The sequence below is a fragment of the Panthera tigris genome, chromosome E2, assembly GCF_018350195.1.
Source record: "Panthera tigris isolate Pti1 chromosome E2, P.tigris_Pti1_mat1.1, whole genome shotgun sequence".
NCBI lineage: Eukaryota > Metazoa > Chordata > Mammalia > Carnivora > Felidae > Panthera > Panthera tigris.
Window position 1 is genome coordinate 51,489,800 of NC_056674.1, and position 17,019 is coordinate 51,506,818.

General features: G+C 49.6%; 1 protein-coding gene across 1 annotated transcript in view; it reads left to right on the forward strand.

Annotated features, from left to right (window-relative positions):
- Positions 1 to 3,605: 3,605 nt before the first annotated feature.
- VAT1L (vesicle amine transport 1 like) overlaps positions 3,606 to 17,019 on the forward strand; it is a 148,996-nt gene continuing 135,582 nt past the window's right edge. Inside the window, exon 1 of the mRNA XM_042969652.1 lies at positions 3,606 to 3,900. Within this exon, the coding sequence (XP_042825586.1) occupies positions 3,668 to 3,900 (233 nt within the window). The 5' untranslated portion in view covers positions 3,606 to 3,667. The remainder of the gene's footprint in view (positions 3,901 to 17,019) is intronic.

A 17,019-nucleotide genomic window follows, 5' to 3' on the forward strand; every position in this document is an offset into this window, starting at 1 on the left:
TATGCTGACAGCAGAGAGCCCACTTCAGATCCTCTGTCCCTCTCTCTCTCTTTGCCCCTCCCTACCTCTGTCTTTCAAAAATAGATAAATATGAAAAAAATAAAGGATATGCTGAAGACATTGACCATTTGTCCTAGGTCACATATTTCTCTAGAAAGTTACTGAACCATCCCAAGTTATTTAGAAAACCATTCCCAAAATTGGACTAAGATTGTGTCCCCTATATTCTTACTCAAAGACCTCATTTCTGTTGGCCACTCCCTCAGATGGCCAGTACCTTGAGGGGTTCCTAAATTTGACCCTCTATACCCTTCTCAAATGTGCTCACAGCTGTTCTTGGGCCCTATACCAGTGGACAGAGCTGAGCTGTAACACTGCGTTTCACCATAAGTGGCCGCTGTTTGACGTTGCCTACAACGTAAGCTATTTTCACAACTTGAAGCTCTGAGTGAGTGAACGCCCAAGAAATGCATTTTACAAATTGAAAATAGATTTACTGTGTTGATTTGGAGAGGTGCCTCGCAGCATCGCTCTTGCCACATTCCACCGGAGAGGAGCAGGTTTGGGAATACTTAACAATCCAAATAGTGGTATATGGGACTCAGAGGAAGGTTTTCCTCCCCAAGCAGCACAGACTGTACTGTGCTTCCTCTCCGTTGTTGTGACAATCAGCTGCATACCACTTATAATCTGGGGTTTGTAAACAGCCAGAAGATTCCCTTGGAGGGAGTAATTATATTTCCTTTAACATGTAAGGCAAACAATTTTTCTGAAGCATGCTATGTGCTGACTGCAAAGTAGATTTCCTTTACTAATGCTAAAGGAAAACCCTCACAACGAAGGCACGGAATTTTGGCAGGACAGAGATATGAGGAGGCCAATAAATGAGCAGAGAACATGAAAAATGCCATGGAGTATTACTTTTCAGGAGCTGAACTGGGTGGCCCGTTCAAAGAAATACGCATGATGAGATGTTAAGAGCATTGATGTTAAACTCAGTTTTCTCTTCTATAAAGTGGGAATAATAATGCTTACCTAATAAAGTTATTCTGAGAATCAAATGTACCTAAGGTGTCCAGAACAGTAGCTACCCCCAAATGATGTCATATATTGTGGAAGTTATCAGCCTCAAACCCATATCCCTTTCTAACTCACCAGTGCCTATACAAGACAATGGCTTCCTACCGAGAGCACCCCAAGTTCTCTGCCCGGGCGTTCTCTTAGCCCAGGTACACGGGGCAGGTCGGAAGTGCCAGGGAGCTCATGCGTCCAGGAACAGCCCTTAGCCAATCATGCAGAAAATTCAGTGACAAATACCCATTTCCTCGCTTCTTGGGCGGGGCCACTCTGAAGCTTGCTCCACAAGGGTCGGCTGTCAAAGTCTCGTTTCGGGATGGAATGCAGCCTAAACGCTCTATTTCACGTTAGCAACAGGCTTCCTAATTTGGGATCGTAATTGGGTTTACAATGACGTGTTCAATGCAGTAACCAGCCTTGTCTACTCAGCCTCCATCCCCCAGCCACCGCTTCGGCTGAGGCTCTTCTCTGTTTGCCTGTGTGTGCACCATAGTCTCTGACTGACCTTCACACTTGCAGTAAATCTATCACCCCACCTCCCGCCCAGTTCCCACCAAAGTTATGATCCTAAAACACAGTCGTGCCATTCCCTGGCTTTTGTTTTCCTAAGACTTCAGTGGCGACCGTCGCCTCCATGATTATGTCTTAAATTGTATAACGTGATACGTGAAACACTTCAAGAGCTGGTTTGAAGCAATCTTTCCGCCTAGCCTCCAGTGACTGCTAACCCCAGCTGATGCTCAATCCATACAGATCAAGACAGTGTCTTCTCCTTTTACCCGTTACCTTTCCATGTGTTTGAATGGACTTGTGATCTTCCCTGAGGAACCTGGCTTATCCTTCAAGGTCTGGCTCAAACGTCCGCACCTCCATGAGGATCTCCTCGACCAAGTTCCCTTCTCTGGGCTACCACAGTAGCAGCTGTATTCACTGACTCATTCATTCACTCAACAAGGGTTTTTTTCTTCTGAGCATTTCCTACTGTGCACCAATCAGGGGCTGAGCCCCAGAGAAACCCATGCTGGATGAAAGCAGAAACCGCCCCTGCCCACAGTGGGAAAAAGGAAACAGACAGTAATTAGCAGGTTGATCATATAAAAAAAATTCATTACAAACTGCCATGAGAGTTTACCATAAAGGATGCAGACTCAACCCGTGGAAACAGGGAATGGGTGCTTAAGTTGAAAGTGAAGTCGGCGATGACACCAGATGAAGGACTTGCAACATACATTCCAGGTCAAGGGACAGCAGGTGGTGGGAGGGAACATGGTTCCATTTTTGAGGAACAGAAGGCCAGGGCATTTAGAGCACAGAGGCACAGGGAGAACAGAAGGAGGAGAGACACTTACACCATTCACTGTGTCATTTCCATTTCTTGGCTGTGTCCTCCCCACCTTACGATTGAGAATAAACTCCTTAAAGGGAAGGACCATGTGTCACTGAAAGTCCTATCCACTCCCGCACTTAGCACAATGCAAATAAACAAAATTAATGTACCCATTTTATGGATGAAGTTGTTGAGGGTCAGAAAGGTTGAATGAGTCGCCCAAGGTCCCAAAGGTGGCCGTGTTTGCACGGTAATAGAATATACATCCAGCACTCCTCCACAACGAGGTTTCTCTTAACAGCCCACCAACACTCTCGCCTGCCCGTCGTTTTTCTAAAAAGTTCAAGTTTCTCTATAAGCTCCTTTTCAAAGGGCTCATAACAAAACTCCAAAATTTTGCCGGTTACTGGGGAATGTGTGTGTGTGTGTGTGTGTGTGTGTGTGTGTGTGTGTGTGTTGGGGCTAGAGTACAGAATGATCTTCTGGTGATCAAAACAAAAAGGGGACCCTTTTCTGGTACAGGATTCTTTTCTGCAGCCTCTTTGATGCCTGGAAATGGTGCGGGTGGTGAGAATTAGCCATCGAAAGAGGCTCCTGGTGATGCCCCTTAAAGAGCACACGCGCGCTGACCCCGAGAGTCTGGAGTGAAAAACACCCTGGTTTAGACTCTTCAGGGGAGTAAGTGGGATTTCTCGTTTCCCGCTTCCCGAACCTTTTTGCCCTTCCAGCGGGTACCTGCGATTTGGGAAACAGCCCCACCTCCCGTCACTCCCGCCTGCCCCCGCAGATCCGTGCGGGAGGAGGCAACCGTGTCTCCGGGAGGCATCCTCCAGGCCCAGACGTTCGACTCTGTCCATTTCAAGGCGCCGAGCCTGCGCCGTAAATAACAAAGTACTGCGCCGCCCGCCGAGGACACGGCGTCCTCTCTGCGTGTTTTATTCACGAGTCTTGGGCAAGTCTGGGCTCTGGGGCTGCGATCGGGAGCCCGATTTGAGACCGGCTCTGGAAGTGGAGTCGAGGCTTCGCTGGGGCAGGGAGGGGGGGCGGGGAGCGAGGGTGGCGGGGTGAAGGGGTGGGGCGGACTGGGGCGCGGCTCTTGCGAGGATTACGGCGGAGGCTGTGGCCCTTAGCGCGGCTCGCGGAGGCTGCAGCCATTGCACAGCGGAGCATCCCACATTCAACAGGAGGAACCCGCGGGAGAGGAGCCCGAGCCCCCCGCGCCGCAGCCGCCGCAGCCCGTGCGCCCCGCGCCCCCCGTGCGCCATGGCCAAGGAAGGCGTGGAGAAGGCGGAGGAGACGGAGCAAATGATCGAGAAGGAGGCAGGCAAGGAGCCTGCGGAGGGCGGCGGCGGCGGCGGCTCTCACCGCCTCGGGGACGCCCAGGAGATGCGCGCCGTGGTGCTGGCCGGCTTCGGGGGGCTCAACAAGCTGCGGGTCACCAGGAAGGCCATGCCCGAGCCGCAGGACGGCGAGCTCAAGATCCGCGTCAAAGCCTGGTCCAGTATCCGCGTCTTTCTCGCTTTCTCTCTTTGCGCGCTCGGCGCTCCCGGGGCGGGGGTGGCGGAGCCTCGGCGCGGCCGCTGCGCGGGGAAGAGTGGCCGTGGGCGCCCCCTCCGCGCCCTCCCGCGGGTCCCGGAGCCTCCCCGCGGCCGGCGGCCGGCGGCCGGCGGAGGCGGGGGAGGATGCCGCGAGGTGGCCCCGCGCCCTCTCCCAGCCGGATCTAGGGGTGACCGGAGGGGACTGTGAGCTCTCGGCGGGGAGGAACGGGGTGGATGGTGGCGCCCAGCGCCCCGGGGTCTGGGAGACTGCGCGGCGGGGGGCTCTCCGTCGGGTAGGACAGCTGAGCTGCCGGGAGAGGGAGTTTGGTAACACGGTTAAAGAATAATAACAACCATTGGAGGACTGTGTGCCAGCCATCGTTTTTAGAGTTTTAGGCGTGCGATCTTATTTAATACTCCCTGGGACCCAACCAGTTAGGGACCGTCATTGTCCGGCGTTTCATGCGAGGAAACCGGGGCGCAGAAAGAGCGATTTGCCCAAGGTCTCCCTGCCGCCACTAACTGACCTGGCCAGGATTTCCTACTCACTCTTTTTTAAACCTCTATGCTGTACTGCTGCCGGGTCTGGCGACAGAGTGAGGGCTGGGGAGGTGCGTTCTCCCTCCCCGCTGGTGCACTCCGCTCCTCTGGCACCCGGGGATGGGGAAAGGCACTGGGAAGCAGGGGCGGGGGGGGGGGGTTAGGTCCTGGAGCATCTGAGCTTGGTCAGGGGTGAGGCCAAGGCTCGCTCTTCCCCGCCAGCGTGCTTTTCCGAAGAGGAAAAACAAACAACTGGTCATCTTCTCCCGCGCCCCCCTCCCCCCGCCCCATCTCAAAGGGAGCTCAGCAGTCGGAGTACCCTTCCTATTCCCCACTCCTCCTGGGGGAACTTCAGAGTTAGGCCCGCCTGGGATTCCCCTTGGAGTGCTTAAGCCTCTCTGTGTGCTGTCACTATGATCCTTTCTGTGAAGTTCTAGGAGGGAGGGCTCAACCCAAAGGGTTCACTGGATCCAACACTCTGAGTTCTTCATGCAGCAGCATGGGAAGCTCCCAAGGGGAACTTGCCCTCAGCACAGTGAGACGGACTTACCCTCTCTCATGTCTGTGTTTTAAAGTCCCCAGCAGTCACTGATCCCCCCCGGAAAGCAGCAGTCAGCCTACCTGTTCTTAGGTTAAATCCCAGACCTAGACTCTGGGAACATACGCAGAGGCAAAACAACAACCACAAAAAAACCCCAGAAAACCAAAAAAACACCGCAAAGGAGATTCTCCTCCCAGTCGCTGCCTTGAGAGCAGGTGCAGGACTCCATGGCAGGCTGGAAGGTGGCTGTCAAGAGAGGCAGGCACTGATCTCTGACTCACTCTTCATACATGTAGCTGGTCACAGTCGACTCCAGACATGACTTTTGGGAATTCAGGGTAAGGGAAGAGGCTTTTGCAAACTGGGGAATCCTGTGTAGTTCTGTTTTGTTAACTCTTGCTGAACCAAGCACATTGATCCCAGAAGGCAGAGCTTACGTCGGCCCTTTTCACCAATAAATCCCCAATGCCTAGCATAGTGCTTGGAACACAGTATGTCCCGCATCAGTTGCTGCTGAAGGACTAAGTTATAGCTGAATGAATGGATTGAGAAAAGACGCTCGGACGGGGATGGTAGAATCATTGTTTTTCTTCACTTGCTGGTGAAAGAACGTCTGGCTTGTAAAACTAAAACTATGTGTTTATTGGTAATTCTCCTTTCTTCACCACTGATGAGAAATATGGTATAGATGCCTATGTGTATATACAATTTATGCCCCTTCATCCAAACTGGATTCTAGGACTTTTTGTCAGAGGGGATGTTCAGAGGGTAAAAATGTTGAAGCTACTTTTTTAAAAAAAGAAGAGAGCATCATTTGCAGTACAAATAGGTCTGGGTTCTGTAGTCTTATGCTAATTGCCTAGAGGCTGATAGGAACTGAAGCATTTTGAAATAATAAATGTCAAGATGAAAGCCAGGAGATTGATTTTCAAAGCCAGATGCACAAGCCTGTTTTTTATTGGAGCTGCGCGCGCGCGCGCACACACACACACACACACACACACACACACACATACACACACACACTCTGGAATCACTGCAGATTCCCCACCCTAGTTGTTCAGTAAGCCAACCAGACATGGGGCAACATTTGGAATCCGGTATTGCAAAGGCCCCAGATTGATTTTCATTTCCCCAAGCTGGAAACAGAGTTCATCGGTTTTGCAAGGGGGGATTGAAGTAGGTTTGTGAAGATTGCCCGCTGGGTCTTTCCTCCTACACTGGGCTAGGATTGGCAGGCCAAAGATGCCCACTGATTGTAAGTTTAGCCTTGGAGCCAGGATGACTCATTCTGTATTTTTATGAATCAGCTGATGGCTTCCTGGATGAAGGTCCCCCTTTTATGTGCTCTCTGTTTTTAATGGAAACCTTTTAACATCAGATAGGATATGCTATTTGCTTGGGAATAAAGCAGACCCCGTCTGAACTAGTATTATTCAGACATAGAATGAGGGTCCAAGTTGGTTACTCCATACGTTGTATGGGAATGGAAGAGAAGAGGTGCAGGGAAATGCCTGTTTGATCTCATTTACCCCTTCTCATTTATGGTGCAAGAAGATGGATATTATACTAGAGCGAATTGAGGCTTGGAGATGTTGAGTAATTTGCTAAAAACATCACACAGATAGTACAGTTAGGATCTGAATCTTCGTCTGCTGTTTTCCTTTTATTCCATTTGTCTCCCTCTGTGGGAGAGCCACAGGAAATGTGATTTACCTCTCTGGACCTTTGGCAATGCAATGCCAGCTTGCTTTCCTTCCCTTCTTCAGTGAATATGGCTCCTTTGATTTTTTTTTTTTTTTATGTCTGACTTAAGAGAACATTCTCTGGCTAGTTCCAAAGTAATATGGCTTTTCTCCCCAAAGGGAGACATGCTGGTCAAATGCAGCTCAGAAAGAACCGTTTTGGGGAGTGCAGGGCCGGAGGGATTACAGAGTCTTCTAATTGGTGACAAGAGCATCAGCTTTGATGGGGAGCCGGTCCCGTCACCGTTCACTGAGCAGTTTACACGGCAAGCTACTTAAATGGCCATGCGGAAACAGCACGTGGCCTTTGGAAGGCGAAGGATCTGGATGTAGGCCCAAGCCTCAGCACTTTTTATCTGTGTGGCCTCAGTGGACACATCTCCGCCTCTCCAAGCTTGCCGCGCCTCAAATGCAAAACGCAGACAAGATGAACCTCCTATTGTTGAGAGGATCAGATGCAAAAAACGAGACTGGCACTAAATGAGGAGTGGTTGTTGTGGCTGTTGCCACCTCTGTTGTCCTGTCTGTGCCTGTGTGACTTATTTCTTTGAGGACTTGGAGGCCGTCACTTTAATCACGTGGATATTACAGGCGATGTCATGTTACGTTTGCTCTGTGATGAAGACTGAGACCTTCCTAGACAGGAGTCCCAGCCCCGTCTCTTGCTAACCATAGGTCATGGGTCTTGCCCCCTAGAGGCGGAGCCAGACACCAGGCTGCTCTCTTAAGTGGTTGATTGAGGGGGTGCTTTTGGGGAAAGGGACGTAAGGGGAGCCGGACAAGGGAGGAGCTAAGCAAGGATTTCATCTGCCCTGGATCCCGCCAGGAGTTCTGGGGCATGAATTATACCTTAGAGTCTGACCTCGCAGCAATAGGGGAAGTCTTTGTGTTCCCCACGCCCTCTGGCCCCCTGTCGTCAGTCAGGTCTGGGCTGTGGGATGCCTTCTGAGTGGGGGCAGGGAGCCTCTCAGGCAATGGTGACTCCTGTTTGAGCGCTGTTCCTCTAGAAGAGGGAAGGGGGTTGGGGCACTGCACTGAGCCCTGAGCGGCCAGCACTCCCAGCAGGCGGGGGATGGGTGTGCTGCCCAGGCAAAAGGGGTTTGAATGTGGCACAGACATCGCCCTGTATGCTGGCTGACCTTGAATGTGTCGCTTACTTCTCTAAACTTGAGCTTCTTGGTCTATAAAATGGAGATAATAATAGCACCTCCCTTTACAGTGTTGTCATCGAGTTTAAATGAGATATAGCGTAGAAAGACCTTTTTGGTGATGCCTGGCATATACAAGTGGTCAATAAATGATAGCTATCATTACATTATTATTCTTGGTTTCCATCTGGTGTCTCATTCAAACTGGAACTTTTGGGGGTGTTAAAGGGGCACTATTCATAGTTACTCTGGGACAGCAGGAGCAGACTGGGACTGTTTTAGGCAAACCAGGGAACATGGTCCCTCCCCCCACCCCCCCGCAACTGCCTTTGCTGCCAGAAGTCTTGTCACAGTGGGGCTTTTCTTGGACAGGAGCTGGGAGGATTTGAGGCTGAGGGTCTCCAGGCTGGGCTGCGGAAATATATTTAAGTGGCCATTAACAAGCCTTGTCTCTGGTTTGTGGCTCAAATTGGCTTGTGATGGAAAGGCACTAATGGATCGGGGACATTTATTTTCCCAGACTGATTTACAGAGAGAGGCCACATGAAACTGCTAGAATGAGAGCAGTTGGATGAAAAATGGTCCCAGCCGGTCATGGCTGCATTGGCTGATCTGAAAATGGGCCGAGGGCAGGCCACACGAAAGGAAGGCCAACACACGGTGGGCTTCTAACGTGTCAGGGAGGTGGAGGGCATCGAGCCAGGGGAGGGAACTCACACTTACTCAGCACTCGTGAGGAGACAGGAACTGAGTTGCCTGCCAGGGGCTTTGTTTCCTGTTATCCTAGGGATGACTCCACAATATCAGTATTACTATCTCCATTTTCAAGTTGGGAAACGGACATTCAGAGCCATGTTAAGATCACAAACTGCTACGTGGAAAAGCAGTGTGACGGTCCGAGCCAGCTTTGTTCCTGCACTCTTTACGTTTGGGAAAATCAGAGGGATTCGGTGACAAAGGCACAAGAGGGAAAGGACAGACAGTGAGGGACCAAGAGGTAGAGAGAGGCAGGCAGACACAAAGACTGGAAGCAGGAACACAGAGAAAGACCAGGAATGCATTTCACTGACCGAAAGCGTGACGGGTAGGACTCAAAGTTGGCACGGTGCCATCTTGCCCCCCACCCCCAAAATGGCCATTTGTATTTCTAAACCACATCCACTTTCCCTCCGTTGCCGATCTATGGGACTCTTTGGAGACCTACTTAACATCAGATGGCTGGGACTGTTGACCCAGAATACCCATGCTGATGAAACACAGTCACCACTCCTCGGATCCACTCAAGACATTCAGGTTTCTTCCTCTGCCCCCTTTGCCTCGATTGGGCTACTGCGACGTTGGCAACTTGCCTGTACAATATCCCCAAACAACACGGCATTAAACTGTCACTGGTGAGGCCCATCTAATGAAATATGGCCAGTAGTATCTTTCCTGTGTTTATTCAGAGAAACAAATGGAGTGCAGGAGGTTAAGTGACACGAGTGCTTATAAAACTGAGAAATCGCTTGGACGGTCCCTATTACCCGAGCCAGAAAGTCACTCTGCCATGATGATTGGAACAAAGTGTTCTGGATGACTCTGTATCGGAGAGAGATACGAGGATTTGACAGGAGAGGATGACTCTGTCTGACTCACACCGAGCCCGGCTTGGTGATGACGCGAGATGGAGACGCTACTTCGGGGATCTTATTTATCCGGGAAAATGTGCATCTTCCCTTTAACTGGGTCCTCCGCAGTGAGGGCGGTGGGGGTGGTGGCTGTGTCTTCTCTTCAGCCCATAATGGGATGGACTTCTTGCCTCCCCAGCAATTGGAGGAAGAAAGGAAGCCCAGAATCAGGGCTTCTTGTGTTTCACAGAAAAAGGAAGTATAGGACATCTGACGGAACACCGGACGCGGAGCAGGTTCCCAGAAACGGCAGCCTGATCTCAGAAGAAACCAACGGCAGGTGGCCCATGACGCGCAAAGGGCGTGACAGCTGATATTTACGCTCACCCTACCCCTCGCCTGTCTTGGCCTCCGCAAAGCTCATTGTCCTTCTCCGCGTTACATCGGACCCTCATAACCCCCTGAGGTCATCGCACTTACTTTCTAAGAGAGCTGCACTGCAAGCGGTGAGAAGCTACAACAGATCCGAGTTCAGACCCCAACTCGACCTCACCGTGGCTGGGTGATCTTAAGCAGACAGTTCCTTCCACTTGCCCATAGCCTCGCCTTGGTAATTACACCCACGTGTCGGTACTTGTGAGACCAGCTGAGAGTCTGTCACGTCCTGACTGCGCCCTGCACATAGCGGGCGCTCAAGGAAGGCTATTTCCTTCCTTAGTCAACCAGGCTGTAAAAGATGGGCGGGCACTTGACCCCACCCTCTGGTCCCTGGTCCTGCTGTGCCACCTCCAGACTACACTGGCACCAGGGGGCAGGGTGCTGGCTTTTGAATCTAATTTCCAGGGTCGGTATGGATCTGGATTGACCTATTGTGACCCTCACTCGAGATGGCCCTCTGCCTGCCCACCCGAGGGCGACAGTAGGGATTTCTAGGATAGCTGGATGTGCAGGACCGTCAAGCCTCTGGAGTTTGGTTCGCTCTCATTCAGAGGAACCCAAATCCCACCACCTCTGGGCACATCACTAGCATCCAACACGGACAACGGAGCTCACCCAGGCATGGGGAAATGGCGCCCCCACGACCCCACGTTCCTGGCACTTCTCTCAATAGGGAGCTTTTTTGGCATCTTGGCATTCGTCATAGAAGAAAAAGTTTAATTAGAAACAAGACGAGCCTCCTCACAGGAAAAGGGTAGCGGGCGTGTAATCTCAAATTAGTTTGATTCCTCTGTGTGTGATCTCACACAGAAAATCGGTTGGAGCCCTGGTATTAAAATGAGTAAATTCAATGTTTGAAGGCCCAGGAGACAAAATTTATGCTTCAGTGAAAGAGGCTGTTTCATCTTTGAATGTTATATTTTCTTGATGGAAACACACAGGGAGCTTCTGTCCTCAATCTCATTCTGCCAGTGACCCTTGATCCCTCACCCAAGTCTCATCCCGATCATTGTTCTGGAGCCAGGGGTGTGCGAGACGGTGCTTTCCTAGACCGACCCCCCCCCCACCACCCCCCACCCCGGGAAGTGAAACAACGGGCCCGCTTACTCCTGACTTGTCTAAATGGCTGTAGTCCCCAGAGCCCAATGCAGGATAATTGTCTTCTGTGAAGGGAATGATAATGATTCATTCCTCGGGCCGGCATGGACGACATACCCAGGTGGGATGGGAAGGACGTATGCTTTCTGGTTATAAAATAGTTAATGCCTGGAATGAAACAGACCTGGATTCGAATCTTAGATCATTTTAGCAACCTATCTAACCTTAGGAAAATGACTTAGTCTTCCATTACCTCAGTTTGCTCATCTGTGTTATGGGTACCATTATAGTACTCAGGGTAATTTTGTGTGTGTGTGTGTGTGTGTGTGTGTGTATAAAAAGACATAACACGTCTAAAGTCTCTAGCGATGAGGTTGGCATTCTCATATTTGATGAATGAATGAAGTCCTTGTCGTGTAGTATATGCTTCATATATGTTAATGGTAGGGAGAAGAAGTAGGACATTAAAAAGTCCCAACTTTACGTAAAGTTTTCTGGATAGAGGCCCTGATCAGACTCCAAAACGTTAACATCCAAAGTAGCCCAGACAGGATGTGCCATCATGCCATGACGTACACAAGAAGACTCAGATGAATTCCCGAAGGAACAAGAGAGGAGACGGAGGCACAATGCCTGGTGCTCCTACTGTGGGCCAGAGGCCAGGCTAAGCACAGAGATCTTCTGCTCTGACTTCTCTTTTCCTTATCTCTGCCATGCTGACCATCGCGATGACGTTGTCTCTGGAATCCTAGGCTCTCCCCTTTCCTTTCCCTTCCATCTTGTGTCTTCTTCTCATGAGTTAGCTTCATGTGCTCTGCCTGCAACGAGCTTCCTTCTTGAGACTCGGAGAGATGGCGGCCTTCTGCCCCAGCTGCCTCGTGCGAGTGTAGCAAGCCCCAGAGAGAACGGTTTTCTCCCGCTTTCCATACATCGAGGAAGGAATCTTAATGGCCCTCCATGAATCACGTATCAGCCCCTGGATCTCTCTCTCTCTCTCTCTCTGTCTGGCCCAAGGGGTTAAGGTGCTGTGATTGGCCACGTGTGCATCTCACGTCCCCCTACCCTGATCTAGAAGAATGGGACACCCTGATTGATTGCCTTACCAGGAACACATGAAGTGTGTGTGTGTGTGTGTGTGTGTGTGTGTGTGTGTGTGAGAGGGGGTGGGTGTGTGTGTGTGTGAGGGGGTGGGGACATACTCCAAAAGGAATGGAGGGCAGTTACCAGAAGAGAGGGGTAAAAGATACACCCAACTGATCAAAATGGCAGCCGTCATGGGTGATGGGAGACTCTGTTCTTCACCACAAAAAGTGAAGGGTCAGAGAGGGGACTGGAAGGCAGCTCCATTTCCTATCCCGGGACATTACATTCTCAGCACCAAGTTGTTAAATCATATTAAACGACATATATATAATATTTCCAACTGTCAGGCCCACTGTCTTTTAAATCTATTTGGTAATCTTGGAAATTCTAGAAACTTTCTTTATCATCACTTCACTGGTGAGCACCAAGCCTGGTGCTTGGTTAACAGTAGGCACTCAATACATGTTTGGGGAATGAGCGAATACATGACTGACCGTCCCCCAAATGTTAGATGTACATTTCAACAGAAGTTGCCTTGCCACTTATAAACACCAACAGTGTTTACTTTCCTGATACGGGTGGTAGCTGGTCCACACAGGTGTGGCTTCAGCCTCCCCTCTGTCACCTCGGCTTCCTCTGTCAGGAGGTCTGGATCTCTCCAGCTTGCGGGTCTTTTCGCGGAGACTGGAGAGGACACCAAAGGAGCTACGTATTCAGTTTTAAACCTCTCCTTCATACAATCTGTTCTCTCGAAGCTGGATGTTCACTTTTTGAATTCTCTAATCACTACTTTCCCTAGGCTGGGAAATGCGGGTCTCTGACTTCTCAAGATGCTCTGTAATTTTCTCCTTATTGACATCCCGCTGCACCGAGTGCTGGAAGCCAGGGATCTTGAAGACAACCCATCGTGCTACATCTGGGGGTTGTTATTCCGTTATTCCAGGACCACTTACTCGAGCATTCCGGCTTGTCGCCCCGGGGACCCAGGCCCCAGCAGCCTGGATGCTAAAATGAGATTTAACCAAACTAAACCTACTGTGGTAGTCATATCATGATATACATATGTATCACATCCGTACGTTGTATCCCTTAACCTAATGCAATGTTATAGGTCAGTTATATCTCAGGAACACTGGGAAACAAATATGCATTTCAAACTACGAGGGGAGAAAACCCAGTCTTGGAAAACAAACGGTATGTCCATGACTCTGTTCCTACTTTCCTTGGTAGGTATCAGGACCCTCCCCCTTCAAAATCTGCCAGGTGGGTGCAAGGGTTTCCTAGGGGGTGTTGCCCTGATGTGCCTCATTGATTCTGACCCCCTGCTATTGTCCTGTCCTGCCCCTCCCACCATAGCTGGAGCCATCTCACCAAGTTCCCCCATTTCCTCTCCATCCCACGGGGTGCGGCCCTCCCTGTAGGCTGTGGCACCCTTTCTACTCCATTTATAAGCAACATATGCCACCTTAGGTACGCATGCCCCTGCTTTTCGGAGCCAATAAATGTAACGCTCTTTCGTTAATTACTCATCATCACTATTATCATAACGACCTTCGTTGAGTACTTATGTTACAGGTTTTATAGGAATTTCTAGGGTACCAAACATGTCACAGATGAAGACACAGGATCAAAGGGGTGAGGGAACTTGCCAAAGATCACACAAGTAGTGAGACAAAGAGAGCTGATGTGGACTGAGCCCGGGTCTCTCTCCAGGGCTTGATCTTCATGGATTTCGTACCCATTTTTCCCTCCTCTGTCCTAGACTCAAGCCCCTGGAGGTGAAGGGTGATACACCACATACCAGAATCAAGCCCCTTCCCCCCTTGTATCGCCACAAGTGTCTTCGTGCAGACTTATGTGCTCCAACCTGTAGTTCCCTTAGGATGATTGTTTTTCTTTTCCCCAGAAGGCTTAGCTGCTATTCAGGCAAGGATACAAGGTGGGGCAACCCCACTGGCCCAGACAGTCTGAGTTCTACACCAAACTGGTGAGGCTTTCAGGCTGTGCTCTGTGGCCCCCTTTCCTTCCTCCCAATACAGACACGCGTACTTCTTCAAACAGACTATCCATCAAATTACAGACTTTCTTTTCTTTTTTTTTTTTTTTAAAGAATTGTTTTTCAGAAAGAATTGTTTTTCATTTGTTTATAGTACACCTAGTTCTATCAGCTAATGGGGAGCCACCGTTCCTATGATTGGTCTGAATGATCTTGTAAATGGATTCTTTTTAGCCTCCCAGCTAAACTCACTAACGTTGTACTTCCTGGGGACCTTGCAATAAACTTTGAGTCGGCATTTCGCAGCCAGAACCTGGGTCGGTAAATGCTGCTAACAATGTGCCCACCTTCCTAAAACAGCCCTTCCAAGTTTATCTGCCTTCAGATCCATGAGAAACTTCTCTGCCTGACCGTAAAGGAGATGGTCCTTTCTTCTGGGACTGCTCCTTCATGGGAAATGGATAGCAAAGGCAGTTTTCGCCCACCCACTCCCTTGGAGCCTCAACCTCTCTGTCCTCGGCCAGTAGCACATGGGGGAGACTTGACTTCATCTTTTTGCTCTTTTGACATTGCCTCTGCTTTTCCTATTCTTCTTTTCCCTTTTGTATCCTTGATGTAGTTGGGTCTGTTCGCCCAACTTCCAATAGAATTTCAAAGCACTGTCAAATTCTGTCGAGTCCTTTGGAAAACACCAAAGCAGGTCGCATTTGTGCTACAGAGAAAAACCCCTCAAAAGTTTCCTCTTCCCATTTCCATCCTCTGTGCCTCCTGCTAACCTTTAACCTGGCCCCCGTGCTCTTCAAACTCCCCCAGACTCGCAAATCCTACCCTTAGATTCCTGGTCTCGTACATTTATCTCTGCTCACCTTTCACACCTATTCTTTTACCTTCCAGAAGTAAATCTTTGCTTTTCCCAAAGCACATCAATCAAGCAGGACTTTGATCTTCTCAGTCCCCCTCCACCCTTCCTGCTACACCAACATACTCAATAAGGCTGCCGCCAAGCATCGAGCACGGCTGAGCTCGTTCTCTTCAGCAAGAAGGAAGGAAAGAGCTTGTATCACTCCTAGCTATTTTCCTACTGACCCCTTTAGCGGAGGAATCGTTTTCTGCAAGGCCCCCCCCTGTGCTAAGCAGTGAACACTGAGAGAGGTGTATTTTAAGACAAACTCTGCCTTGGAGTTGCTCATAATCTGTGGGGAAGACAATAGGATAGTGATGCTGCTCCTGCTTTCTTCTTAGGTTAATTACATTTAAATATTAATTAACTAAAGTTAAAAGTTCAGTTCCTTAATCACTCTAGCCACATTTCAAGTGTTTGGTAACCATATATGGCCAACGCCACCATACTGGACAGCACAGATGCAGAACATTTCCACCGCTGCAGAATGTTCTGTTGCACAATTTGCTAGTCTAGACTTCACCCCATTTTTTCCCCCAATTGAAACAACTGTTTTACTAAATGCTGTTTTTAACAGCAGCAATGACTTAAGGGATAATGTCACATCATAGCAAAAACGGGCTGTTTCTCTGCGGAGCCCCCGCCTCTCTGGGTCTCCAGGAAGGAGTCAAGCAGGAAGCGCCTTGCAATGTCTGACACTGGCTTCTCCCCGCCACTTAGAGGTTGGATGAGGGAGAAGAGGTTGCGAGAACAGGAGCAAAGAATACACCCTTTCCTAAGTGATGGTTTCTTGGGGATGCCTCCGTGATTCCTGCTAAGCGAGTCAGTAACTGCCCTCTGTGCTAGCTATGACCTTTGTACCGTCTCTTGTTAAGGGGACTGTTGCACCATGTAGTCATTTATTTGTCCTCTCCGAACTCCTGACAAGCGGAGATGCCAAGCCCCAAGTCATAGGGTGGCTCGCTGAATTTAAATTGAATTAGACTGAATGTTCTACATAACCAATCACTGCCAGGCACCCGTTTGAAGTCAATGACTTGGTCAACGTCTAACATGGAACATGGAGATTTTAACCTTTTTAGAAACCTTCTTAGGAACAAATACCTGCTGTGTCCTCAGGAGAGGCTGAGAGTAAATAAATAACTCCGGGTCCAAAAATCAAGGGATTAGTCTTGGGATCAAGGAGAGCTTGTTTTGGACCCATCTGGACCACACTCTTCTGTTTCTGTTGAAAGCTGGCTCCTTGATATTTAGACTCTCAGTCACTGGCCATTTTGTTCCATGTTAGAATACTACAGAAATGTGTTTTGAATGCTAATTTGGACACAGGATTTGAATGTATTTCCTCTCTCAGAGGGAATCAAACTGACTTGTACAACCGTAGCCCAAACTGTGCTGCCCTCATCATCATCCCGATTTTGTGGATAAGGGGATCTGGGTGGGGCAACAATGGCGTTATTGACTTAATAAACAAAATGGTAGATTACAAAGAACATCAGATGTGTCGGAGAACTTCAGTAGGTCTCAAATGGCCGCAGTGGTCTGTTGATCTAAAAACAGTGGTGAGACAGGGCGGGCAGGGTCACGTGGAGGGGGCCAGTGTCGGGAACCACGGGGCAGCGGTGGGGAGAGGAGAGTCTGATGGAACACAGGCGGCTTCTCTATCCTGAGGTCCATCCAGGACAATTCTGGTTGCTCTCAAATGAGAGATGCCATTTGAGATTTGCCTAAAAGGTGTCCTTGTTTCAGACAATGAGTGTTTTTTTTTTTTTTTTGGCTCCCCTAGCAGATTAGTATCAGTGTATTCTCACAGTCTTGAGATAACCCAACAGGCACTTACACGAGCCCAAAAAGAAAGGAAAAAAAAGAATTGGGAGCTAGATCTTCCGAGACCAATGCCTATTGTCCTGGGCTTTCTCAAGTTATCAGCTGAGATGGAGAAACAAAACCAAAATCGTCAGTTCTGGGGAAATGAGGGAA